Source organism: Acomys russatus, chromosome 30, assembly GCF_903995435.1.
Source record: "Acomys russatus chromosome 30, mAcoRus1.1, whole genome shotgun sequence".
In the NCBI taxonomy this organism is placed as follows: domain Eukaryota; kingdom Metazoa; phylum Chordata; class Mammalia; order Rodentia; family Muridae; genus Acomys; species Acomys russatus.
The window spans coordinates 25,745,119-25,773,100 of record NC_067166.1 but is presented as its reverse complement, the minus strand read 5'-3'; the positions used below and the strand labels follow the sequence as shown (position 1 = coordinate 25,773,100).

General features: G+C 38.8%; 2 protein-coding genes across 5 annotated transcripts in view; one reads left to right on the top strand and one right to left on the bottom strand.

Annotated features, from left to right (window-relative positions):
- Positions 1–4,559, top strand: part of Rnf180 (ring finger protein 180) — a 174,503-nt gene extending 169,944 nt beyond the window's left edge. For all 4 annotated transcript variants that reach the window (XM_051172392.1, XM_051172391.1, XM_051172393.1 and 1 more), the window contains one exon: positions 3,532–4,559. In XM_051172392.1, the coding sequence (XP_051028349.1) occupies positions 3,532–3,731 (200 nt within the window). In that variant the 3' untranslated portion in view covers positions 3,732–4,559. The remainder of the gene's footprint in view (positions 1–3,531) is intronic.
- Positions 4,560–8,803: 4,244 nt separating this feature from the next.
- The window catches only part of LOC127212449 (trifunctional nucleotide phosphoesterase protein YfkN-like), a 39,589-nt gene continuing 20,410 nt past the window's right edge, over positions 8,804–27,982 (bottom strand). Inside the window, exons 3-8 of the mRNA XM_051172546.1 lie at positions 23,833–24,413; positions 22,297–22,444; positions 20,974–21,139; positions 11,940–12,087; positions 10,250–10,436; positions 8,804–9,011 (exon numbers count right to left, since the gene is read on the bottom strand). Coding sequence (XP_051028503.1) covers positions 8,827–9,011; positions 10,250–10,436; positions 11,940–12,087; positions 20,974–21,139; positions 22,297–22,444; positions 23,833–24,413 — 1,415 coding nt within the window. The 3' untranslated portion in view covers positions 8,804–8,826. The remainder of the gene's footprint in view (positions 9,012–10,249; positions 10,437–11,939; positions 12,088–20,973; positions 21,140–22,296; positions 22,445–23,832; positions 24,414–27,982) is intronic.

The following is a 27,982-nucleotide window of genomic DNA, read 5'->3' as shown; positions in this document are numbered from 1 at the left end:
ACCAGTTTTCGATGTGCCTGCAATTTTTCTTTTGTTATGGGCCACTGCTCTTGGAACACAGGTCTGCTTGATATCCATTTTAGGGACAAGGTTGTTTATATATCAGCAGTGGCTCCTATTTCTAAATTTGGAAGCTCATTATCTGGGAAAGTCTGTGTTTGGACAATGGGCACAGCTTGTGATTGGTCTTCATTGCACATATCAATACCTTCCCGAGAAGCATCTACCATTTCACCCCTAATTTCATCATTGTCTGTCTCTGTGACTGCAGGAATATTAATTTGAGTACCCCCATTGTTGCAAAAGATCCCTTCCCCATAAATTTATGGGTATGACAGCTACATAGGGTCTCAGCTTCCCTGTTTGCCCTTCTGGTCCCACACACTTAACCACCGTATACTTTGCCTTATTTGAGATAATTTACCAATTCCTATAAATTGTGTATAAACCTTCTGAAATGGCCAATCTGGATTCCAATACTTTTGAGAAAAGATCGTGACATCTGCTCCTATATCCATCAAACCTTCTATTTCAACACTATTCATTTGTACCATTAATTTAGGTCTCTGATCATTAACCATTGTTTGCCAGAACACATGTCTTCCAGTACTCCCAAATGTACTTATTCTTTTAAATGGAGTGGCTTTGCCCTTGATGTAAGAAAATAGTAACAGCTGAGCAATTCTATCCCCTACATTAATTTGCATATCCTTCGTTACATATGCCATGATTTTAGTTTCTCCCTTACAATCCCCATCTATAATACCGGGATGCACAATAAAGCCTTGAGAAGTTAATCTACTTCTTCCCAAGATTATTCCTAGTGTCCCTGAAGGTAAAGGACCATAAACACCAATCGTTTTGTAACATTTAACCTGTGGGGATAGTGTAAGAGATTTATCTGAGGCAACATTCAAAGCTACACTGCCTTCAGTAGCATGCATTAAATCATCAATACCTAGTCTTTGTTTTCTCCCTGCAAGTTTGTTACCTCCTGGATGACCAAAAAAGGCAGCTCGTATCATTTGCTGTGGGGCCTTGAGCTAACAGGCCCCTCCTTTTGTTTCCCAATAGCAAGAGATTACCTCATTCATCTCCCTTGGACTGACAATCCCTAGACCAATGTCTTCCCTTCCCACAGCAGCTACAATACCCTGGGAGTCTTGGCACATCATCACCATCACGGCCAGAAGCTCCTTGTACTCTTCTGCGAGTACCATTTACTCCAAAGTGAGTGCACCTCTTATTTTGAGGTCTAGAACTTTTAACCTTACAGTTTCTTTGTAAATGGCCCACAACTAAAGCACCGGGTGTTTTATTATCTGAGACCTCTAGCTACAGCTTGTCCTATGATATGTTGTGATGCTCCTGAGAGCTAATATTAGCTGTCTCTCTTACCCATCCATCTAATGGGGCTCCTCGTGCTTTTAATGCTCTAATTGCTCTTTTACACTCAGTATTCGCATTCTCATGTGCCATGATCAGTGTCAATGCCTCTCTGGTCTCAGGACCTGGTATGGCTCTATCTAGAGCTGAACCCAATCTCTGTAGGAATTCTGTGACAGCCTCTCCAGGGCCTTGAAATACCTTAGTAAATGAAGTGGTTGTTTTCCCAGACTCCTCACCCATGTCCCAGGCTCTGAAGGCTGCAACGCGACACTGTTCAATTACTACATCTTCAGATCGGGTTTGTTCTCTTAAGTCAGCATAACGCCCTTCACTAAACAATTGGTCTTTAACCACATTTATCCCCCTTGTTATATTTTGTTGTCCTATTCTTGTGGATTCATTTCTCCACCATGATAGCCACTGTAACTGTTGAGCAGCTTCTAACACAGCCGACACCAACGCCCTCCAATCTTGAGGAATAAGTCTATTCTGCTTAGCCCAATCACTTGGCATTTAACAAAATATTAATGCATTCCATACAATAGCCTCTTTAAAATGCTTTAAATGTACCATATCTACAGGATGCCATGCCATCTCATCATAAGCCTCGCCAGCACCATTATCAGGGAGATGTTGCTCAAAAGACTGGAAAAGCTTATGGTGTCTGTGTAGCCCTCGAGAATTCCTCTAGTGGAGCACTTGTCTCTAAAGCTCCTTTGGCCTATGTTCTTTCCTGTTCCTCTAGAATTTGACAGCCTTCTGGCTTCCTGTTTTTCTTCACCTGATTCTGCACAGGTGCTCTAGACACCTGGCGAGTAGAGCAGGGTGGTATAGCTAGCAATTGTGGGAAACACTGGCTTTCAGTTACCAGGTGTTTTCCCTTTACCAACTGTGATTTTTTGCTTTCCAAATTCTTCAAGCTCTACCTGCAAATTCTCTAGTTGTACAGCCAACTCTGCCATCCTTTCTAGAATGATAGACTTTACTGATCCTTCTGGCTTTCATATCTTATTGGTCTTTGTTCCAATCTTTTAAAAAACTGTTAATACAATAAAAAAGACAAAGAAAAAACAGAAAATTCCCTCTGGGTATAAAGAAGGAAAGAACTTTGCAACAACAGCTGTGATTTTGTTGACACCCTGAAATGGCATCTCTTTATCTTCAAAACCTGTACCCTCCTCCACAACATTAGAAGTTAAGTTATTATACCCAAAGCACACTGGACACCACCTGTAGGTTTTGACCTTTTCCAAACCTTTCAGGTTCTTTAATGCCTATACCTCCCTTACAACCCACCTACCCTAGATAGGAGAGAAAAGAGGTTCATGAGAACAGGAGAGGTAGATCTTTTTGGACTTAGTTCCTGGGAGCAATTCCCCTAGTGTAGTTGGCAGGATTTCAGCAGACCATCAATTCAACCAAAGTTGCTGCTGGAACCTGGAACAGCAGCCAGAGCCCAGAGCCTTGAAGCTTTCTCTGGAGCAATTCTCCAGGAACATCATGAAGTGGAGCAATGCACAGCCAAACAATACCAAGACCCAAAAGGCCCCCACCTTCTGTTTTGGGAATATATATACATATATACATATACATATACATATATATATTCATTCATTCTCAAAATCTATACTAAGATGTGTTTCAGCTGGCAAAAGCCAAGCCCCTACATGAGATGGTTCATCTTCTAGTGGATAAATATTATCTGTTCTCTCACAAGTCTGTTCCCCACCCCAGATTTGGAATCAAAACAAAAACATGTTAACATCTACTACAGTACTGAGTAAACTTGCCAGATACACAAAGGCCAGCTGTTGCTCCAAGGTCACAAACAGTAGTTCTAGCACTAGTTGTGGTTACTGGGGTCTAAATTTTTAAAAAATGTGCATGTGAAAATAATCTTTACCAGTTAGTCAGATGATTCCAATGATGATTTTCCAGCCTCATGTCATGAATAACGTGGTCCACGTCACTGGACCAAGTTTGTCTGCTACCCTGCCCTTTATACCCCATTCTGAGACTTCTCACAGTACACCACTCAGTGAAGCCATGGTAGGCTTTGCTCAGGCATTGTGATAGCAATGCACTTCTTTTGTGATTATGTGTCTGAATTTATTGAGCTGTAATTTTCCTCCTGTCTCCCAGGATTCCACAGGCGTGCAGCCCCGGTGACACGGAGGCAGTTCCCACATGGTGCACACAGGATGGACTATCTGCACTTCGAGGACGACAGCCGTGGATGGTGGTTTGACATGGATATGGTGATCATCTATATCTATTCAGTGAACTGGGTCATTGGATTCGTTGTTTTCTGCTTTCTTTGCTACTTTTTCTTTCCGTTTTAGGAATCATCCTACTCCACTATAATTGAACAATCATAAATGTAAACAACAATGGCTTAAATGTTTTGAAAGTGTGCTTTGAAGTTTTTATAATGTTGCATTATAAAAATTGTGTCCATAGAAAGTCTGAGGATAATGGATTTATTTATTAATTTCTTTCATATAACAACCTAAACTCTATTCAAGAGCTGATTCACCAGCCATTAGGAACGGTGCACTATTAATTCCATAGATTTTACTGTAGAAGTTGGGGCTCTTATTTTACAATGTCATTTTTATACTTACTATGATTGTAAAGACAGATTTTACCTCCATTTAAAAATAGTAAAAATAAGAAATGAATAATCTGGATAGATAGCATCATTTTTACTAAGATGTATTCTTGGGCAAATGATATGCATTAAAGATAAACCATACTCTCTGGGAAGTAATCAAGCAGGGTATATGCATTTTGATTTCTGAATATCTCTACTTCTGTCTCCTATTACCAAAAATCTGACTATCTTTTTTTGTAAAGACGTCATAGCTCTGGTGCAACATTTCTAACTATTATAAGAACAAGATATTACATGCAGTCAGATTAACACCCAATAGCTATGTTAGAGCCATATTAACACTTTCCAATTGTAGAATGAATCACGCGAGAAATGACAAATCTGACTTTTAGTAGCAGAAATGACCAATGCATGTCCAAACTGTAATTAATCCAGTGATTCTTTTAACTAGAAGATTGTCAAATATATTGTCAATGTGCAATAAAGAGTGGCTTTTACATTTTTTATTGTTGTTATTTGACTTAATGTGTGGAATAAGGAGTTGCTAAAATGGGGTTATGGGTTTATATAAAGAAAACCTTGTGTTTTATTATATTGCAATAATTGCTATAGTTAAGTTTAATATCTAAAAACTAAATATTGTTACAGTTTTCCATATTGAAAGAAGAAAATATCTGAATCGTTACAATGTGCATAGCGAGTGGGGAAGGTGCCCTGATTCAAAAGTGAAGAAAACTAATCAAAAAGAGACAGAAGAAGATGTATTTATTCAGACAGTTCTTTGAATTAGCAGTGATAAACTGCTAATCTAATCTTTCTGCCTATCAAATTGCAACCTGATTAAAAATGTTTGACTTATGGCACTAATACTACCACCATTCAAACCAGACAGACCATTTTAGACTGTAAATTGTCAAAGTTTGGCATATTTTCAGACTATATCAATTGACTGTGATTTTCTAAAAAATATGGAAGTGGTACATATTTCTTATAGTATACTTGTTTCTGTTTTCACAATTATAGCTGTGAAAAATATAATCAAATGTATCGGACTCATCAAATCCAGAAAACAAAAATTAAATACAATTTACAAAGAGATTTATATTTGTGTTTATAAATTGATATTTTTAATCACTAACTTATGCTCTTGAAAAAATAATATGAGCAAAGGGGAAATATTAGTCCCCATAACACATGTCTAGATCAAACAATTAAAATGAAAACAGGGACAATATTTTAAGAACTTTGAACCAGTTACAGCTATTTTCTAGGCAATTCTTGACCTATCTTAACTCATCCCTAAACGGTTTTAGAAGTTTTTATTATATACAAATTAAGGAAATAAGAAACAGTAATGTAGATATGTATTTCACAGAAAACATTCATCCATTTTGTCTCTGGTACATACTAGTTATTGTTTTGTACCTGCAGCCTTAAAACAAACACCTGCATACCCATCATAACACTGAAGTAATTAAATTTAGAAAGCAATTATAAATCTCAATGATTCCAAAATATTATCACTTTACATCGGAAGCTAAAAGCTACAAAACACTAAGTGTTGTCTTTCCTAGAGCCACCAGTCTTTGAGAAGCCAGAAAAGCCTGAAATGTTCAGACACTGAGGCAGGTAAGGGACACAAGAGGACTGAATGTAAGCATGCTCTTGGGTCGTTAGCTTGTCTGTTGAAAGCATGGCATGTATTTCCTTCTATCCCAGATCAAGCACTTTAGCATCTGCAGGAGATAGGGCATCTAAAGTCTTCCAAGCAAGATGACCACCTAACCCACCCGAGATATCATCCAACTCCTGGCTTCCCCTTTGTCTAGAGAGAGAATAGCCAGCCTCCCTTTGGTCAGTGTTTGCTCCCTTCTGATCTCCAGCAACCCCAGCTAAAGCCTAGCCCATCTTCCCCACTTTTGGCTGGGTAACTCCGTATCCAGTTGTAAAACAATTCTTCTACATTCTAGCACGCACTAACCAGGCAGTAGATAATATGTGAACCCAAGAGAGAGAGAGGGAGGGAGGGAGGGAGGGAGAGGGAGGGAGAGGGAGGGAGAGGGAGAGGGAGAGAGAGGGAGAGGGGGAGAGAGGGAGGGAGGGAGGGAGGGAGAGGGAGAGGGAGAGGGAGGGAGAGAGAGGGAGAGGGAGGGAGAGAGAGGGAGAGGGGGAGAGAGGGAGGGAGGGAGGGAGGGAGAGGGAGAGGGAGGGAGAGGGAGAAGGAGAGGGAGAAGGAGAGGGAGAGAGAGGGAGAGGGGGAGAGAGGGAGGGAGGGAGGGAGAGGGAGAGGGAGGGAGAGGGAGAGGGAGGGAGAGGGGGAGAGAGGCGATGTGGATGCCTGAGGAAGCCAGGAGAGGACATTGGAACCCACAGAGCTAGAGTCACAGGAAAGCAAGCTCCAGTGCTCTCGATGATCAGCACACTCTTCTAATAGCTGCGCCATCTCTTTAGCTCCATGAATTTAAAGTAGCACAAAAACCCATGTGTGCCTCTTCAGCATCATTCATGTAATCACATAAAATTTTATTTTCCAGTAAATAACCAAAGGAAAAGAAAAATCCTAAATCTAATGAGATACAGTATTTGTCCCCAGAAATACTATTTTTAAAGTTAAATTCTATGACCCATCACCAACAACAATTTCTGTTGCTGTGGAGTTTAATAATGCTGAAGCTCAATTTTAAACATGTTTGGATAGTCATAATAATGCCTGAGCGGAGCTGCATTTCTAAATAGTTTAATCGAGTAATTTATTTCCTTTTTTTTTTTTTTTTGATAGTTTTATGTATACATACAATGTGTTTTGATCAACTCTAATCCTCATTCCCCTCTTCCAGGCCATCCCGCATCCCTTCAGATTTTCCACCTCAATTGTTTATGGTCTACCGAGTCCACTTAGTGTTAACTCTGTGTGTGTGACTGAGGGGCCAGGTACTGCGTTATGTCTAGCTTCTGAGGGCCTGTATTAAGAAAATTTACTCTTCTCCCAGAAGTCATCAGTTGCAAGTAGTTCCTCAGTTAGCACTGGGAATGTTTGAGTCCTGGTAATTTGTTTGGATGGCTCTAATGCAGGACTGGTGCAGCCGCAGTCTGTGTGAGGTCACATGTGCACTGTTCCACTGAAGTCATGCACTACCTCCATCTCGCGGCCTTCCTACAAACTACCATGGTGACCCTTGAGCCATGAGAAAAGGGGTATGATAAACATGCTCCATTCAGGGCTGAGCAGTCTGCAGTCTCTTATGATCTTAACACTGACCATTTGGGGGTTTCAATATTCAGTACTATCTATACAAAAAGAAGATTCTCAGATGAAGGCTGAGAGATGCACTGATCTATGGTCAAAAAGGAATTACTTAGGAGGCAGTTCAATCATGTCCATTTCACAGAATAAGAGTAGAAATTTGCTTGGTATCTTATTGTTCAAGTGAGATCCAAATGACTTGTGATGATTCATCTTAATTGTCAATACTTGGAATTTAAAACCATCCTAGAAGCAAATCTCCTGGTTTGTCTATGAGGGATTTTCTATAATACTTACTGAAGTGGGAAGGCCTGTCCTCAGTGTGGTGGCATGAAACATGGGCTGGGGTTCCAAAACAAAATACAAAGGAGAAAGGGAGGTAAGAGCAACATTCATTGTCTCTCTCTCCTCCTGATTGTAGCTGCAATGTGACCAACAACCACCTCCAACTCCTGCTGCCATGACTCCTCTGCTCTGCTAAGGTGAACTGGAACCGTAAGCCCAAATAAAGTCTTCCTCACTTAAGCTGATTCTGTCAGTGCATTTTATCACTGAAATGAGAAAATAATCTAAATACATTACTATTGGAATCGAATTATTCTACTCTTGTTTTCTATTATCAGAGATAAACCAGAAATAACATATGGCCCCACATCCACTTTTGTGTAATATAGTGAGCTGACACTAAAGCAGGATAAAAGCTGCACCACTGAATTCCGGTTCCTTCCATCAGATAAGCTTCCACTTACCCTAGCCGTGTTACTGTGCACAGGTTCTGTGGTCACCACTATTCACTAATATGAATTCTAGCTCAATGTGTCTGTTACGTCCCACAAAGGGAAGGCTCACATGGTCTTCCAAACACAGAGGTGAATTTTGCCCAAGTTGCACTATGCATAGCTCTTAACTGAGAAAATTATAAGCCTTAAGTATGGAACATTTTTACTTAGAAACATAAAAAATGGCTGTCAAAGAAAAGGTAAATTTAAGAAGTATCATCCATCCATTGACCAATAACAAACCAACTGCGAATTTGGTCCAGTCTGGTTTTAGCTCATCTAACACAGTTTATTGGTAAATGCTACATGACTTCCTCTCATTTCACTGTGGTAAGAAAGGCTGCTTTAGGAATGAGAACAGCAAGTGCACAGCATAAAGGCCCTGCTTTCCAGTCACAAATATGAAAGTTCAGTACTTTAACTAGAAAATATGTTCAGGTGTTGTATCACAGAATTCCAGCAAGGCTGAAAGAATTGTAATTAGAAATAGTGAGAAAAAAATATATATATATAAAACATTTGGACAGAAAAATAAGCAATATTAAGAGCAAAAGTTACTATACAAATAAATACTGTGAAAAGCATGAATTTCATTTAATAATAAACATTATACTATTACAAGACTTGATAAAAATGAAAAGATCATTTAGAGCACTATCCCTAGAATTAATTCTAGGGATAGAATTAATTCTATCAATTCTAGAATAATACAAACAATCAGATTCTATGACTATGCCTAACACTTTTAAAGTTGGTCAGATTCACTGGGGCACTAACAAAGCATACTAATTATACAGCATTTAGTCAGAATCAGAATTCTCATATGCATTATCACTAATGCTGGGGAACGTTCTTAGGCCTTGCTTTCTTGCAGTTCTGAGTTGGTGCAAATGTTCTTTCATGTCTGGAGAAATATGGCAGATTCTTCCTTCTATGCCAGGCACCGCAATCACTCCCAGTGGTTCATCTGACTCCTCCTCAAAGGCTAGGAATGCAGTAGAGCCAGTTAAAATGTGCATGGTCTCCAAGCTGATACTCTAAAGTCATAACTACAGCTTTATTAGATAACACAAATTGAAATGTATAAACAATAATGAAATTCTGTTTCTCCATATTCACAATCAATATTCACCCATGAATAGAAGTACATTAAACATCAAATGCAATGCATCACTTCATTTTGACTTTAAGATATCATATCCTTAAATAATATGTGTTTGAGGAAATAAATATGTGTACCTTGGTTTGGACATTATACAATATATACATGTATGGAAATATCACATGATATACATAATATAATTTTATGCATCAATTTCTAAACTTTTAAAGTATTACTTCTTATTACCCTAAGAGGATTTATTTGATTACTATATTTTTAAATTTTTTGATAATTTTATACATGAGTACTATATTTATATCATTTCTACCTCTCTTTCCTTGCAACTCCTCCCATCCCACCGTTCCCTCTCACATTCATGATAGTTCTTTAGTTATTGTTAAATATATGGTGTGTGTGTGTGTGTGTGTGTGTGTGTGTTACAGCCTGCTAAGATTTAGTGGTGATCATATGTGACAACTGCCATTTTGTCTTCCATTTTTACATTTCTGAAAAATAATTAGACAAAAAGTATGGTCAGTATATTAAAAAACCACTTTCTTCTGTTAAAAAAAATTGTTTTACTTCCAAAAGATATAATTATAACTTCCAGAACTTGGATATATTTAGGAATATAATTATTTATCAAAGAATAAGCCAAAACTAATTATGCTTTGATAAGACTTGCCTTGGATTGTTAAAGTGACCTTATACAAAGAATTAAGCTTCTAAACTCAACCAGTAAATGGGTATCTACATGCCAAGGTGCAGTGTTTATCAAGGAAAAGACAAAATGTTCAATTAGACAGAAGTAAGCTAATTTGACAAGTTATAATTTTCATTATATTGCCACATTTATTAGATGATAATAAATATTGCAAAAGTAGTTAAGATTGTGAAGCAGAAAAACCTGAGTAGGACACAATTTCCAGACCATCTCTGTTCTCCATAGCTTTCGATGCCTGTGCAATGTCACCCCTTGCATCTGTCTTTTCACCTTGGAAAATAAAGGTCGGTCTTTATTTTCTTCATGAATCCTCAGACACCAGCATGCCCATCTAAAGACTAGACCCTAAGAAAAGTTTGCTCAAAACACAGCACATGAAGCAGAACCATGCTGTCACCTGTTTGTGACGGTGACTTGTTTGTTCTCATAATCACACTCATTCGATGGCCTGACAGACACTTCTTCTTTCCTTGCAAAATTTTTATTGATTCGAAGTGATTCATGACAACTGTAGATAGCACTTGTGCGGTTTCAGTGTCAAACATTCGAGGGCAACTTTTAAACATACTGTAACCATCTTTCCCCTGAAACACCAAAATGTAATTCAGTTTTCTAAGTCAGAAATAATAAATACATCAAAATATGTTACATTTTAAAATGTTTACTCCAGTATTGACAGTAATTCCTTACCCTTGTACATAAAGACATTGTTTTCTTAAATCCAAGTTATTAAACCTTAAATTATTGTCCTACTCCATAAATCTAGAAATGGTAGCTATGACCCTGATGTGGCAGCTCCGTTGTCTAACAGCCTTGAGAGTAGGCCACCCATAATCTCTAAGGATGGTTGTGAAATAAAGCTAACTAAGAGGTGCTATTTAGAATAATATTGAGTTTAATCTGAAGCTTTTTCTCTGTGTGTGGTTTTTCAAGACAGGGTTTCTCTGTGTAGTCCTGGGTGTCCTGAAACTCACTGGGTAGAACAGGCTGGCCTTGAACTCAGATATCTGCTTGCTTCTGCGTCTCAAGTGCTGGGATGACAGGTGTGTGCCACTTCCACTGGCTCAAATCGGGAACTTACTATTCATCTTACAAGGTTCTTTGCACCTGATACTCCAGATCAAAGAGTGGTGAACACACTGAACTCATATGTAAAGTCCTTAATATGCAGTCATCTGTGTTTCATTCTAAGTAATGATATAAATAATTAAAATATATCTGAAATAGAAAGATCAAATGTTTTAAGATACATATAACTAAATCTGAATTTTAGCAATCCATGACAGCACTTTAGGCTACATATTTCTGGCAACAGCTGCTACTCATTTAGAGAACAGAATTGGTGTGCATGGATTTCAGATGGTCTGTGTAGTGGAAACTTTGGGTTCTTTTAACAACTCAGTTATGTTATGTAAACAGGTATTTTTAATCCCAAGTGTAGGATATGTAGTAGCTTTTTGTTTGTCCACCGCTGATAATTGCCTTGTACAGTTCTGGGACGTGGGGGGAAATGTGGTCTTTGACAGCTGGAGTTAGTGGAATTCTGAGGACTCTGAGAGAGTATAAATATGAGATCCCAGAGAGAGAAGGCATGCAAGGCCTCTCGGCGACTGACAGAGGAGGCAGAAGGCTGTGTGTTTGGCCTTCTGTGTTTGCTGTTGCTGGAGTGCTAGGTACCCTGAGAGTAGGATTGGTATTTTCCCAAAGAACCTGAGGACCCTAACCATCCGGAACTAAGTCTAAAGAGGTCTACTTCCCCTGTCCCTTCTAAGCTTATTTCTCTCCTACCTAGAGTTGAGCGGCTGGAAGGGAGGTAGAGGCTTAAGGAACCCCAAATAAAATAGTTTAAAAAGCAGCACCTACAAGTCTTTGTATTTAAATCTTATAGTACTAAACAGTTTAATCATGCTTATATACCATGAGACAAAATTAATTCAATTCATGAATCAAAAAGAGAGAATAGAAACATGCATTATTTTCTGAGGGTCTGAGATCATCAAAAGGAACTTAAGTGTGTGTGTGTGTGGCATGAGCATGTTTGTTAGCATCAAGCAATGAGTGCTTAGGACGCCTCAAAAGGAACTCACGTTTGCGATGTACTCCTTAATGGCCAGGAGGTAGGTCTTTTTCTTGCGCAGGTACTGCCCTTGAACCTTCACAGTGTCTCTGATGACGCGGTGTCCTGGTTCTGCATCTGGATCAAACCCGAATTCTATCCCAGCAACTTGAGGAAACCTGAAGTGTACAAACAACTTCTCACATAATTCTGCAAAGTCCTAACCACAAGTGAGAAGACACTAGAACTTAAGCTAGCATTTCTCTGTGCTATCTGGCAGGCAGGATGTACACAAGGCCGTGTGCATCTGAACAGACTATGTCAAGTGACCTTTCATTTCAAAGGGTCAAACAATAAAAGCAACTCTAAGTAATTCTATCCTCATTTCCTTGTACACAGAGAAACTTGAAGAATTTCTATTCTTCTACAGTTTTAAGTTACTGTGAGATGGCTGCGCCCAACTTCCACCGTCAGTTACTAAAGGAATTCAATGACAGACAACATAAATGCATCTTTAAAATGCTGTCTAACTACCGCCCCTAAGAACTTTAGAAACAACCGACTCCTGTGACTATTTACTATTACTCCCATGTTAAGAAATGACTAGCTGGGCTTGGTAACACACTTCTGACTTTTTGAGAGACTGAGGCAAGAGGATCACAAATTCAAGAACAGTATGGATTACAAAGTGAATCTGAGGTCATCCTGGGAAACTTGGTGAGGTCCTGGCTCAAAATAAAAAGGAGAGGTGAGGTAGAGCTATAACCCGGTGCCAAAATGTTCATTTTAAATATATGAGGCTAACAACATTTTTTTCCCATACAAATCGTGCCACTGGGCTAAGATCAAGTGAAGAACACTGTCATGTGGCTTACAAAAAGGTTATAAGTAGGAAACAAACGTTCACCCAGACAGATAACTAAGAAAAAGGTAAGCCGTGGCTGTGAGAACATTTTTTCCAGAGAAACAGATGATGAGGGAAGCCAAGTCCTGCCCCAAGGGCTAAACAACCCTTCACTACTTTTTTTCTACAACTGTCCCCACTGCTGCCTTCAGCCTTCTAATAACTTGTAGTTACCACTGATGAAGTTCAGTCCCCCTGCCTGCCCTGGTCTACTGCTGCTTTCTCCCTGTCCTGCGATATCTAGCCATTTCCTTTAGGTGACACACTAACAAGCACCACGTGGCCAGTTTAGGTGCACCAATCTGTACCCGCTCTAGGTAGCCATCACTCCAATCATAAAACAATACAATCAATACTCAGTAATGCCTTGCTAGGACTAGAATTACGGTTAGATAGAAATTGCAAAATATACTCCTTCTGAGCTTTGATATGGCTGAAAATTACTAAACAACACACCAAGACTATTAAAAACTAAAAACCATAATTATAAATCTGCCATATCAATATTTTTAATATGGTTTGACATTCCTCAACCACAGTATTTTAAAATGTAGGGTAAAACATAATTATGGATTATATATTTTCAATTAAAGAAACTTTCGATGGAAAAACAAAAGCCTTAGGCTTCTAATATGCTTCTGAATCACTAATATAATCTTACTGCCACCTACATACACACTCTGCCAAACCACAAGATTCCTTGACTGCATAGAAACAACACAAATAAGAAGAAAGAAAAGCCACATGGTTTCACTGGCAGAAAAGAAAAAGTAAATTGATTTTCATAAAATCAGAGAAGTACAAGAAAAGTGATTACTAGATACAAAAAGAACATTTTCTAAATGAAATCCACATAGTAGTGGACCACAGCAGATGACAATATAATCAGTAATGGTGACAGTTGATGACAAGGAGCAGGCTTGGCTAAATAGAGGCCAACGATGAAAAGAAGAATGCAGGTTTGATAAGAGATCAAAGAACTAGAAAAAGAACCAAACATTCTTCTCCATCTTCTACCAATTTAAGAGGCAAACGGGCAAGAAAGAAGAGAGAAATGAGAAAATGGAAAAGGGAGGGGAGAGAAAGAAGAAGAGAGTGTGGGAGGGGAAGAAGAAACAGAGGAAGGCGAGAAGGGAAGAAGAGAAAGAAAAGTCTAAACCATCTTGGGTTCACTAAAGATGTTTACACAATTGTGGTTCCACATTCCACTTCTCCCTGGGGTGCCCGGATGCCGCAGGGATGGGGTTGGGAGAGAAGACCTTCTCCAAGGATGAAATAACAACTCTTAGGCAATATTCAGTGAGACAGTTTATGCATGCCTTTAGTCCACAGTGAAGAATCACTATATGAGCCTTGGGGAGGGACTCCCAGGGTGAATGCGTTTCATTGTCTGAGACTTAGATGCTGGTGATGCGTTATTGATAGGGGGAAGAATTCCAGGTGACAGTGTACATGACTACCTGGAGAACTGCAGAGTTGGTGGTGCTACCTTGTGGGTGGCAGTGCTACATGCTTCAGAGAAGGCACAGAAACAGGGATGGAGCTTGCCCCACTCCTGCCATCTCAGGATGAGATTTTAAATCTCAAGCTTGAGATTTCTAGGGTTTAAGCACGCTCTACATCGCCTGTCTATGCCAGTTCCCCTGGTGGCACAGTCCATGTGCCCCCCACACAGTCAAAGTTTGCAACCCTATTGTGGGTCAGCCCTAAGCCTTCTAACTCCACCAGCCCCAGTAAGCCCATCGCTTCTGGGCGGGATGAACAAGGACAATAAATAAGGCTTCTGAAAAGTAAATTGTCATATGTGGCTCCAGAAAAGAATGAAGATTTGAGATAGCACTGAGCAGGCAGTAAGTTTACTAATGCTTTAAAAGTCCAGCAGCTACCATCATGGCAGATGCCGGAAGGAGCATGTAGGTGGAAAACTTCAAAGACCCTCTTGTTCTGGGTGCCAGAAAGGGAAAGGTAACAGCCAAAACTCAAAGAAGGGCCTCACCCTCCACACTCAGCCCCAGTGCAATACAGTGGTGGCAGCAACAGGCACCTTGTGAACCAGCACTGGGAGAGTGGACTTGCTCTGTCTGTCTGACTGCCAACTCAGATTGCCAACATGGGGTTCTTGAATAAGCCACAGGAGTGCATGGTAACTGACGTCTTTCTGTCCACCCAGATGACTAAAAAGATGATCTTCAAGGACATAGAAATCTCAAAACAGGTTAGCTGGGTTAATGCTCAAGAAAGCAAACCCATAATGCTAACTATGAACTATGGTCCCCTTTGCCTATATTAATAATTAGCATGAGAATCATGGTGAAAACTGACTGAGGCCCCAGCCACAGTCAAAGACTAGCTGCCATGTATCATCAAGGATGCTCGGGACTACAAGACTGCAAACAGAGCCAACATCTTAACCACAGCACACACAGCAGGGCTGGAACCAGGGCCTGAGGATAAACAGCTTACTGCCTACTGAACAACACTGCTCCTACTCACTAGCAAACTGAAGCGAGACCAGAAGCTCACAAAATAATATTCAAAATGCAGAGGAAATCCAAAAATATTCAGAAAAAGAAAAAAATCCAGGGAAATACCAAAGCTTGGGGGGAAAGCAAACAATGCAGAGATAACAAGGATAATGCAACCTTCAAAAATATAAAGAAGCCATTAGGAACATACACAGACAAGCAATAGAGCCATTCTTGAAGCCAATGGACTAGTAGACAGAGCTTGCACTGAAATGTAAGAGAGAGTCGGGAATTAAGGACGTGGTTTGGGCCACACACTCTTGAGGACCTGAGTTCTATCCCCAGACCTCAGAGCCCATGTGGAAAATGTCTAGGCACAGCAGCAGGTATCTATAACCTAATAATTGAAGGATGAGATAGGCAGATCCCTGAGGTTCACTGACTAAGCAAACCAATGATCTCCAGGGACAATGAGGGACCCTGCCTCAAATAAATGAGATGGACAATGACCAAAGAAGACTTTCTGCATTGACCTTTGGCCTCTGCATGCATGCACATGTTCAACATATACAAATGACACGCAGACACACAAAGACACGCAGACACAGAGATAGAGACATACAGACATACACACACACACATAAAACCAAGGGGGATAAATCTAATGATACTTAAAAAATAAAATTAAAGTTCACTGGAAGCATCAAATGCAGAGTGTAGATTACATGTTAAAAAGAAAATTCATGACCTAGAAAAAATATATTAATAAAAAATTTTAGTCTTTACACCAGAGAGAAAAATATTTTAAAATAATAATAAAATTAAACTTCTGGCATTTATATGACTATATGACTACATGACTAGAACCCAAGATATAACTATGTCCTCTAAATCTCAGAAATAAAATAAAATAAAATTAATTAAAGAATCTGTGCAAGAAAATGTCATAAGTTCAATGGAAGACATAAACAAAATCTAAGCAAAATCAAAAATCTGAGAAACACAGAGCCAGACACATCAGAAATATACCACTGAAACTAAAATAGAAAAGACAACCAGACAAAAACAATGTTTGCAAATAAAGGAAAAATAATATGAATGACTGAAAATTCTCATCATAATTCTTATTCCCACTTCTGGCCTCAGTGGGAACTGTGTAGTACACAGACATACACAGCCATACTTATAAAATTAAGTATTTTAGATGTGATAAGTTAAATATCCTAGTCAAATATTTTAATGTGTATATATTGAAATTATATATTTTTCAAAGTTGATACATTAAAATGTGGCACTAAATAATTGTCAATTAGCTAAGAAAGGGGTAGAAAAACTATGGAATGAAAAAACTATAAATATAAAATAAATACTAAATATTTAAGCATGTGAAAACAAAAATAATTTAATAGAGTCTGAAGTTTTCAACTCACAAATAAAAAGGGAGAAATTTGAAACTAAATATAAGCCACAAATTGTAATCTGTCTTATAAGTATATAATGTCTTTAAAAAGTATGCATAGTATAAAAATAAGTGAATGGACAAATTAAGCAATGCAAAGATAAATCAAAAGAGAATGGACGGGATATATTAAGCCCACCGCATAGTATAGAGCAAAGAGATAAAGACACAAAGGAGGAAAAGGAAATATTTTTTTCCCTTAAAATAGGCAGATAACTATTTTAGGCTTCATAAGCCATACTACTGCCTTTGTTACACAAATCTAACTCATTATAAATTAAGTCACAGAGAATACCTAAATGAATTAGTTTGGTTAAAAGGAAACAAATTTTATTTACAATAATAGAGAGACAACTGAATTGAACAACAACAACAAAATACTACAGTCCGTTGGCCCTTTCACCTTATATAATAAAATGGCCAACTAGGCAGTATGTTACAACACTGACTATACATGTACCTCACAACAACACTTCAAATGCTTCATCACGGAACTAAAGCCTAACCACACTGAAAGCGAAAAACAGAATCACAACCAACTGAGGAATTCAACATTCTTCACTAAATATTACAATTGGTAGAAAAGTTGCAAAGATTTAGAAGAAACAGCTTCATCACTGATTTTAAAAAGAATATACTGGAGTATACATGAAAAACAATTTTTTTTTTGTTTTTTTGTTTTTGTTTGTTTGGTTTGGTTTTTTGAGACAGGGTTCCTCTGTGTAACAGTCCTGGCTGTCCTGGACTCACTTTGTAAACCAGGCTGGCCTCGAACTCACAGAGATCCACCTGCTTCTGCCTCCCAAGCACTGGGATTACAGGCGTGTGCCACCACACCTGGCTGTATGCATGAAAATTTAACCAAAGCAGACTGGACACACACACACACACACACACACACACACACACACACACACACACACACACACCAATATATTATCTATATGCATATATATGTGTGTGTGTGTATTTATGTTATATCCAAGACCATGAAACAAATATTCTAATATTAAAGAATGGAATTCCTACAAAATATGATTTCTGAATAGAAACTAGAAGCCAGTGGCATAGGTAACAAGAAAATCTTAGAAACTGAAATATGTGTTTATAAATAGCCCAAAGATAATGAAGAAAACCTCAAAAAAAAAATAAGTGTTGTGAGCTAAACAAGGGTAAGAACACAACACAAAAAATTCGTGATGCCGCTACAGTGCTTCTAGATAAAATGTAACCCTGGATGTTCGCATCAGAAAAGAATGATCTCAAGTCTGTAATTTATGCTTCTACCGCAGGACAACAGACAGGGGCTGACTAATGTGAGGTGACAGAGGAAGGGCACTCCGGACAGAAGCCAGCGACTTCTGAGGACACAGACATGAAGCAGCCTGCTCATCAGGAGTTAAAGAGGGTTTCTTATTAAGTGAGACTTCAGAAGTCCGGTCCACATATGACAGGTGGCTTAGTCTGAAAACGCAGCGCTATGCCTCCAAAGTGTTTGAGGTCATTTGCTGTGGGCTACAGAGAGCTGCTATGTAATTTTAAGCAGAAGCATTACATGAACTTCTTGTGTTTTTTGAAAAATAACGGGTGCAGTGATGTGTAGATAGCACTGTCCTGAGGATCGTCTGTTGGAGACAGACATGAGATGTTTCTAACCTGTAGTCAGCTAACCTAGGTTCAGATGGAAGCTGATGAGTTTGTATAAGGAGATACGGTCAGAAATGTGGTTCAGATTAGATGCAAAGGCATTCTCTAAGTTCTTTCAGTTGTACTGAGGGAAAAAAAAACCCAGCTATTAGGGATCAGTTAAACCACTGTTCTGGTTATGTACTCAGGCTCAGCAGACCCTGACTAGGATCGCTTATTTCATATGCCCATCTGCTAACACTGACTTCATGTCCTGGGTGTAATACTCATCTCTCCATATAGCCACCTGTTTATTCCCCTAAAAATTGTTTTTCTATCTCTAATTCCACTTATGAACAGGCTAAAACTCACTGTCTCATCTTTTAATTTGCACACACCCAGACTGCCCTGGGTAGCTCTTTGGTAACTTGGCACACACTCCAGTCATCTGGGAAGAGGGAACCTCTACTGAGATTGGTCGCTGAGACTGGTCTGAGGGAAAGCCCACAGGACAGTTTCGTGATTTATGACTGGTGTGGGAGGACCCAGCCTTCTATGGGCCTAACAGGCCTGGCATGGCGACCAGCGTGCTAAAGAAGGCAGGCGAGGAAAGCCCCGAGGGCCGCCACTGTCAGCAGAGTTCCTCCACGCTTGCCGCCAGGCTCCTGCCGAGAGTTCCTGGCCTGCCTTTCCCTCAGTGACGAAAGGCTGTAAGATGAATGAATTCTTTCCTCTCCAAATTGCTTTTGGTCATGGTGTTTTATCATGTCAATAGAAACTCTAAGACACATGTCAACTATAAGAGTTGAAGACAAATTTTGGGGTAAATTCAATTGCCTTGAAGTGAGAAAAAAAAACATTAGAAGAAGGGCATGGTTAGGAGGAAGGTAAGTAAAAAGTTGTGTGCAACTGTTTCTTAATATTAATAATTTTATTAATATTAACTTGAAATGTTATTTCTACATCAATAAATAAAGCTAATATTTATCATTACTATATGATATTTTAAAGTAAATACACTTTAGCATATGCAATACTTTACATAGTCACTGTGTAGTAAGCAGCCCTCTTATCAATTTTTAATATAATGTGTCCTAATTAACTGTATAATAAATCTGTAGCACTGCTCCTCCTGTCCACTGTAGTTTTATATCCTTGGAGAAGTATTTCTGCACTCCAGCTCTGGCAATTCTCATTCACCTCTAGAAATAAAATAAAATGTTGAGGCTCCACATGTAGCATGTAAGATTTCTTTTAATAACAACCTTTTCAAAAGAATAAAGACATAGACCCATCTTGAAAGGAGATATACAAGTGGCCAATGAGCACATGAAGAGATGCTCACCATCAACAGCCATCAGAGATAGCAACCTGCATCACACGGCACCAATTCACACTACCTAGGACAGCTAGTAGGGAAGGTAGCAAGTGCTGGCAAGGAAGTGGAGAAACTGAAGCCTCTGGGTGCAGGCTGCTGGGAGAATGTGAAAGCAGGGCAGTCACTGTGGAAAGCAGCCTGTCAGCTTCCCTGTGACTTAGCACTTCAAGTCCTGTATGTACTACACCTAAGGGTCTAATCAGTCACTTCCACTTGTATCCTTCACAGCACATTGTTTATAAAGGTAGAAAAGGTGGAAACGTACAAAGTGTCCATCAACTGATAGATGGAAAAATGTGCTGCTATCCATAAATGGTGTGTTACTTGGCAATAGAAAGAAGTAAGTACTGATACCGACTGCAGCAAGGAAGATCCTTGAAAATACACTAAGGGAAAGAGGCCAATGAAGGACCCGATTACAGGACTGACTCCTACAACAGAAATAACAGGTAAACTTACACAGACTAAAAGTAGAGTATGCTTGCCTAGAGCTGAGGCTTGGGAGGAAATGGAAAGTGACTAGTGGTGAGTGGTTTCTTTGCAAAGTGCTAAGAATGGTGTTGACTTAATTCTGACAACTGTACAACTCTGAAAAACAAGGAAACACTCAATTGTACAGATTAAGTGGATGAATCATGTAGTGTGTTAATAATATTCCTATACATATTTTAACCAAATTTGATATAGCAATTTATGAAAGCATAAAGTGTTTCTCTGAATTCTTTCTCCAGGGGATTTCTTTCATGCTTTTTTAGCTTATAATTCATATGGCAACACCTACATTATAATATTCTCAGATGTCTGCTTGAAGGCTAGAACACACAGAGAGGTGCCCACACATCTAAGAGTACGCCCATAGCCTCATCCACCTAAGAATTCTAGTGAGATCTGGATATAAAAGATCTGGGTATAAAAGCCAGACCGCAAAGTAGTCTTTATTTTTCAAATAACTTAAAGGAAGTTAAAAACTAGGTTTAGGTACTAAATACTGAAATTCAGTACCTAAGTAAATATATCTATAAATAACTAAAAATAATACTTATTTTTAATAACAGCTTATTTTTACATATCAATATTTTGCCACTCTCAAAGTTATTTATCAAACATAAGAATGAGATTTTTAAGCTATACTTACATTTTATTACATTAACATTTACCATTTTTAAATTTGTCTTTTTTTTCAGTCCCATTTTAAAATTCAGTACATAACTTAATAGAAATCAATGGACATACCTCCCATCTAGATCTGGGTACTTGTAAACCCCGTTTTCCAAGGCTTCCAGCAGTTGTGCACCAGTTACTCTGATAACTAAAACTGGGTCCACTATGGGGAGTACAGCCAAAAGGTCATGCAGAGTGAAGTTCCCTGGTGGGTGTATCCTGTCAGACCTGAGAGTGCCTAAGGGATTCAAGTTGTGGAAAAACGTGTTTTAAGTTTTCTCCATATGGCAGTACTTTGTTGACTCAATGCTACTTACATTTAACCTCAGCATCTGATATCCCTAAGGCAAAAAGCCCTAAATAGGTTTCTAGCGTCTTCCTTACCTTTACTTCCAGCCTCATGTACATATGACATATTCATTTTAGAGGATATAACTTCATGTTAACTACCATGTTCTTCTTAAGTAGTAAGTTGTAATGTCGTAACTGGAAAGCCACTGTTCTCTCCCCATGTCCACAGAACTAGGCCTATGAGTTCCAGGACAGAGGTCTTTACGGGCAGCAACTACAGAAAAGTCCACTCTTGGGAAACATTTCCATGGACAATTCTAGACCACATCTATGTGGTGAGATATTTGTATCTTCCTTCAAAATCAGAATTCAAAGCAGTATATCATTTGGATGATGTGAGGTAGTGTTATACAGTAACCTGCGGGAAGGGGCAGGTAGGCCCTGGACTAGGGACCAACATCAAGGGCTGATGCACACCAGCCAGGACTCTTCCACTGAGCTGCATTGCCACCTTACATTCTAAACTGGAAAATCAGGAACCTCGTCTCTGTGACTAGACAACGCCTAAGTCTCTCAGTTACAGACTATGAACTAAAGTTGTTTTTAGAGGATTGCTTTTAATTTTCTATAGATGCTTAAAATCTCAAACTTCGAAGTCTACCAACTTCATACAAAAATGAATAAGCTAAGAGCAGGTCCCTGTCGGTCCAGCAGGAAACTCTTACTATTTGCTTATTAAAGGGGAAGGAAGGCAAGACTGGTCAAAGCACAAAAGTGTCAAGTGAAAGACTTAAATCTACACTTTTCATTTAGTCAAACCGTAACAGCACATGTTTAAGACAGATGAGTGACAGGCAATATCTTCATAGAAATCTCATCAGCAAGTCAAAAATCTAAAAACCCAATGCTTTTAAGTTTCTAGTAAACTGAACTCCTGAATCTGATTCCAAATACCCAATCATGACTGGAAATGGGTAGCTCAACTCATGAAATTAATAAAGTTTCTAAGTTAAGACTTCACAAATCTTAAAAATACCTACTATTACTACACATTCTGGAAACCTGATTTTTGTCATTTCATGTCCCTTCTAACAGAGACGTCACCTGAGTTAAGCAGGGCCACATCAGCACGCGTGGCCTCTAGCATTGCATTCGTCACCAGATTTCCAAGATTGCTCTCACATCTTCTTACAGTAATTTCACGGCCATCTAATTCCATATTGATTGGGCAGAGAACTTCTTCTAACATATACTAAAAGAAGAAAAAGAGCTTTCTAAATCAACATTCCTTGTGTTTTATTGATTTTTTAAAATTAATTTTCTCCATTTTCTGTATTTTTAACTTCAAATTAAAAATCAAAAGAATTTACTGGAACTCTTTCATATCACAGTACCAAAGGAATACCAAAACACTAACCACCCAACAGCCATTCATTTTTACAGCTACGTAGCAAGCCATGTTATCATACTGTTTTAAAGACTCTATGCTAGCCTTTTAGGGCCAGAAACTTGTTATAAAAATCTGTAATATTCATAACATCAAGATGATACCAGAAACAATTAATTACTTCCAGCTGAAACAACAGAAACCTCTGTTCCTACAGAATTAACTCAAGTGCCAAAAGTGGCATTAAACAATAAATGCATAGCTATAGATAAAGCTAGTCAATCTCTAGTCTCTCCCTGTCTCTGCCTCTCTGTCTCTGTCTGTCTCTCTCTTACACAAACACACACACACACACACACACATACACACAATACACACATGTACACAAATACACACACACAAACACACACATACACACATATACTCATACACACACACACACACACACACACACATACACACACACACACACACCAAGCAGCTGCAGTTAGCCCACCATGCTTAAGATGATCACTCTTAAGGGTTCAAATACCATCCGGCCTAAGTGGCCTGAAGAGAAGTCACTGAACATGTGACCTACATACAGAGCGAAGGGAGCAAAAGCATGTGCTGATGAGTTCACCTGTGCTTTTGTGTTTTAAACTAGTTCTAAACATACCAATCTCTTTATTAAAGACATAAAATGTTTGTAAAATTTGGGTACAGAAAAAATAGTTTATTGATCTCAATTTAAATAGCAATGTTACAGTGGGTCTAAATTCCTTTTATGTTTTATTTCACTTTTCAAGATAGCTCATTATTAACATGTAAATACTATAAAATTTTTTTAAAAACCTCCAAGATCCAAATTATTTCTGGTCCCCAATACCTTCAATACAAAATGTTCAACCTGCATTAGCTAAATAACCAACTATATTTCCTTACGATAACACTTTCAGTGCTCAACAGGCTTATGAAGTTATGTTATAAAAATAAAATTCATAAGCTCTTATTAACAAGGTTACAATATAGAGATGATTAGAAATAAATCTAATATATTAAATTCGAATTATTTCTACCAAGTTGAAATAAAACACAAATGGGATGTGTAAATTTAAAAAGATAGAAAACCATCACAAGTTCATGGTGACTGAGACGCTGTTTTGGTGTTGCGCATTCATCAGTCACAGGCTATGATGTGGTCTGTAACACCATCTGACGTGTTCACACGATCAACCACGTGTTGCTAAGCAACACACGCAATACTCACCCACCTGTATGTTTTGAGTAAAATCTCTTACTATTGCTTTGATATATGAATCTTCTTCCAAGTAGCGCAAAACGTCCACTTTCTCAAATACATACTGGAAAGAGGCATCAAGCAGCCGTATATTTATTTTTGTTAGATTTTTGAAATCAGATCCACTTTTGACAATCCAAGTCTCGTTCACTTTCCTGACCCCATATTCATGGTCATGGCCTCCCAGAATTAAATCGAGCCCTTCTGCTTGCTGGGCAAGCCTCGTGTCATTGCCCCACTTCATGTGCGTCATTGCAATCACAAGGTCGGCCCCTTCTTCTCTTAACTCCACCGCTAGCTCGTTAGCAGTTTCGACATAGTCTTTGTAGCTGACGTTGGACTTGTTAACGGTAGCCAGAGTGTCGAGCCAGTCTTCTTCAACTAGTCCCATTAAGCCAATTTTCAGATTGTTCCAATTAACTATCTTTTTTACTGTACCGTGTCCAAGAGGTTCAGAAGTAAATCTGTCATAGACATTACTGAGAAACCATGTAAAGTGCATTTGTTTCATATATTCTTCCAAAATATCAACGCCAAAATCAAACTCATGGTTTCCTAAAATTTAAAAAAAAAAATACATAAAGTTTAAATCACAAGAACTCTTTTCTACTTCCAAAGATATTGTAGTTCTCCATGTGGTAGCTTCCAATAGGTGCTAGACTGTATTTTAAGAGCAAGCACTTTTTAAAACATATATGTTTAATTAGCCCAGCTTTCATTTATAAAGACTGTGATTTTCAAGGGTTTCAGCTATTTCTCTTTGCAAACCAGGAAGCACTGCAGTCCCAAAAGAAATCGTAAGAAGTATGAAGGAGATGCCTCACAACAGAACCAACTGCAATGGCATGATTAATGACTGATCAATAAGAGACTAACTTAAGAATTATTTCTTAGTTCATATGAGCATGCCGATAAACTTTATAAAAATACAGATTTTATTCCTAACTGAAAATTTCAAAAACTTCAATCACACTATGCAAAAAGGACAGTCCTGGCATATCTCTACTCTATTTTCTAAAATAATTGCCACGGGGTAAATAAGTAGAAAATAAAATCCAGAATTGGTGATACAGGCCTGCCGTCAAAGCTATTTGGGGGGCTGAGGCAGGAGGATCACAAGTTCGAAGCCTAACTGTGTTATAAAGCTTGGGTGACTTAGTAATATCCTGTCCCCTGAAGCCAAAAGCAAGCTGGGGACACAGCACATCAGTGCAGTGCTTGCCCACACACAGACAGAAACGTTAGCACCAGTGACGCTATAAGGTAGTAACGGGAGGTGGGGGCAGGGTGTACTACTGCAACTGCCCCTTTCTAAGTGAATATTCAAGTAAGATAAAAATTTTCCATGGATTTATATTTCATCATTGCATCTCTAAAAGCAGCAGATTTACATAAAGCAGGATATTTTAAGAATACAGTAAAATATTTATAGCATTTTAGAATTAATATGATACATGAAACCAAAGATTCAATAGAAAATTCAGGTATAAGCTGACTTTCTTCCTCCGAAAAATATGTTGACAGATGATGGCAACTTACCTGTCCTTTAAAAAAAATCATAGGCCAAAGTGAATATTATTTGGCTTTTATACTTTTAGAGACTTTTATAATTACTTTAAGGTTTTCTCATTGAAAACCCTAGTGTAGGCTTGATTCTTCACAAACCTACTTTACTTAGAGTTCCTAAACACTTTTACCTCCCTTCCAGCCCTCCCCACCCCCGACCCTTGGTAGGAGAGAAAGAAGGTTAGAAGGAGGAAAGTGTGGGGCACAGACCTCTTCACTTCTTCTGGCTGGGTAGTGCCGTGGGGTTCTGGGGCACAGCAGCTGTCAACAGCAAATGCAGCAGGCAGTCCTCCGCCACTCTCCTCTGAACCGCCACTTCTCCCTTCCTGCTCTCTTTTTAAATACCCTTCAGAGTTCTAAGCATCAACTATCTCCAGCTGACAAAGACCACACCCCACACAAGGCAATTATCAGCTGTGAACAAACTAAAGCCACTTCTCCCTTCCTGCTCTCTTTTTAAATACCCTTCAGAGTTCTAAGCATCAACTATCTCCAGCTGACAAAGACCACACCCCACACAAGGCAATTATCAGCTGTGAACAAACTAAAGCCCAAACTAAAATCCCACACTTGGGATTAAAGCAAAAACATATTTGCATAACTGAGTTTACAAAGAAACCAAAACTTCTGCTACACCCTGGCATATCCACTTCTCCCACATGACTTCTGGAGAACTTCATTGCTAAATTCCCATACATAATGATCATGTATAGGTTTTTTAATCTAAATACCCCAAATCTGAAGTTTTCTGAGTACCAACATGATACTACAAGCAGGTAAGTGATTCCATACTTAGGTTCATGTAACAGGTGACTTTCAAAATAAAGAGAAGTAAAACATTGCATGAAATTGTCTTCAAAGTAGTATCAAGCATAAGTGAAATGTAAATGATTTGCATTCCATTTCCAACATAGCTCATTATTTAGATGGAAGCACGGTAAGTCAAAAGAACTCTGATCCGAATCACTTCTGGTCCCAAACATTTTGAATATGAAAGTCTCAACTTTGTTAGCTAAATAAGCAGTTATATTTCCCTACAATAACACTTTTGATGCTCACAAGTCATATGAAGTTATGTTAATAAAAGGAATAAGCTCTTATAACAAGGTTGTAATACAGAGAATGTACAGACATCATTTTCCCTATAAACTAAGATAAACACCAGGCACTTGAAATGTAAAACACTATGCCACTTACACTTGTGTCCCCCTAAATAAAGTACCTGGGGATAAATCTAACACAATGCACGGATATGATGTATAGGTATCTGTTCACAAGCTGCATTCATTAAAACTGAACACTTCTGCTACTAAAAGACACTGTCAAAAGAATAAAAAGGCACACACACACACACACACACACACACACAGAGAGAGAGAGAGAGAGAGAGAGAGAGAGAGAGAGACAGAGACAGAGACAGAGACAGACAGACAGACAGACAGACAGACAGACAGAAACCTGTAATTACAGCCTTGCTACATGGGTGCTGGGATTCAAACTCTGGTACTCAAATTTGTGCAAACCATGTTTAGCAGCTAAGTCATCTCTCCAGTCCCTGGAGGTTTCTTTTAAAAGGTGTTTCTTATCAGCTGACCAGGCTCCTAAACACTTGACCGCTTCCATTTGTACCTGGGAAGTTTATGCCTCTGTGCTTAACCATCACCACTGACAGCTAGAAGTACACCCAGGTGGACCAAAGGTGGCAAGGGCAAAACCAACTCTGGAGCAGCCTGAGGCAAGAATAGACAACACACATCACACCACTGACACATGCTGAGATAAGTGCTTTTAATTCCCCAGAGGATGACTCAGCTCCCTGGTAACTCTCAGCCCATAAAACAGGTCCAATCCCAACTCCCCATCATTGCCCTGAGTCACACCTGGTACCACAGACAAAAGAAGAAAGATTCTCCAGTTTCCCCTTTTATTGAAAATAGATTCTTTTCTTGTATAATATTTCCTGGTGGTTTTCCTTCCCTCCTCACATCTCCTTCCCTACCCTCCATATCCACTCCATTTCTGTCTCTAATTAAAAAAGAGGAGACTTTCAAGTGATTACAAGCAAACATGAAACAATAAAATATAATAAAATAAATCAAAACTATCATATTGAAGTTGGGCATGGCAAGCCAACAGGAAGAGGAAAGAGTCTTAAGAGCAGACACACTCATTCTCAGATTCTGGATATTCTGGATATTCCAAGTTCAATGACTCCACTAGCCGGTGGATCCAGGCAGGAAGTGAGAGAACCAATTGGAATGTACAATAAGGTGAAGGTAATTACTACTCAGATTTCTCCCTTCCTTCAAGGTCACTGTGGACTTGGCTGTGTGCTACGATGAAAGCCTTGTATCCATCCTGCCCACGGACCTTCCCATGGGACTTCTCCCTTCCCTCTTCAGCTTCATTACACTATGCTCAATAATAACGCTAACGAGAATAGTATATAGCAACACATGCAGTTTTAATATTTTCTATAACCACATGTTTAAAAGAAATTGTGAAAAAGCAATTTGACATACTTGTTTTCATTCCATCTTAAAATTCCAGTGTCTATG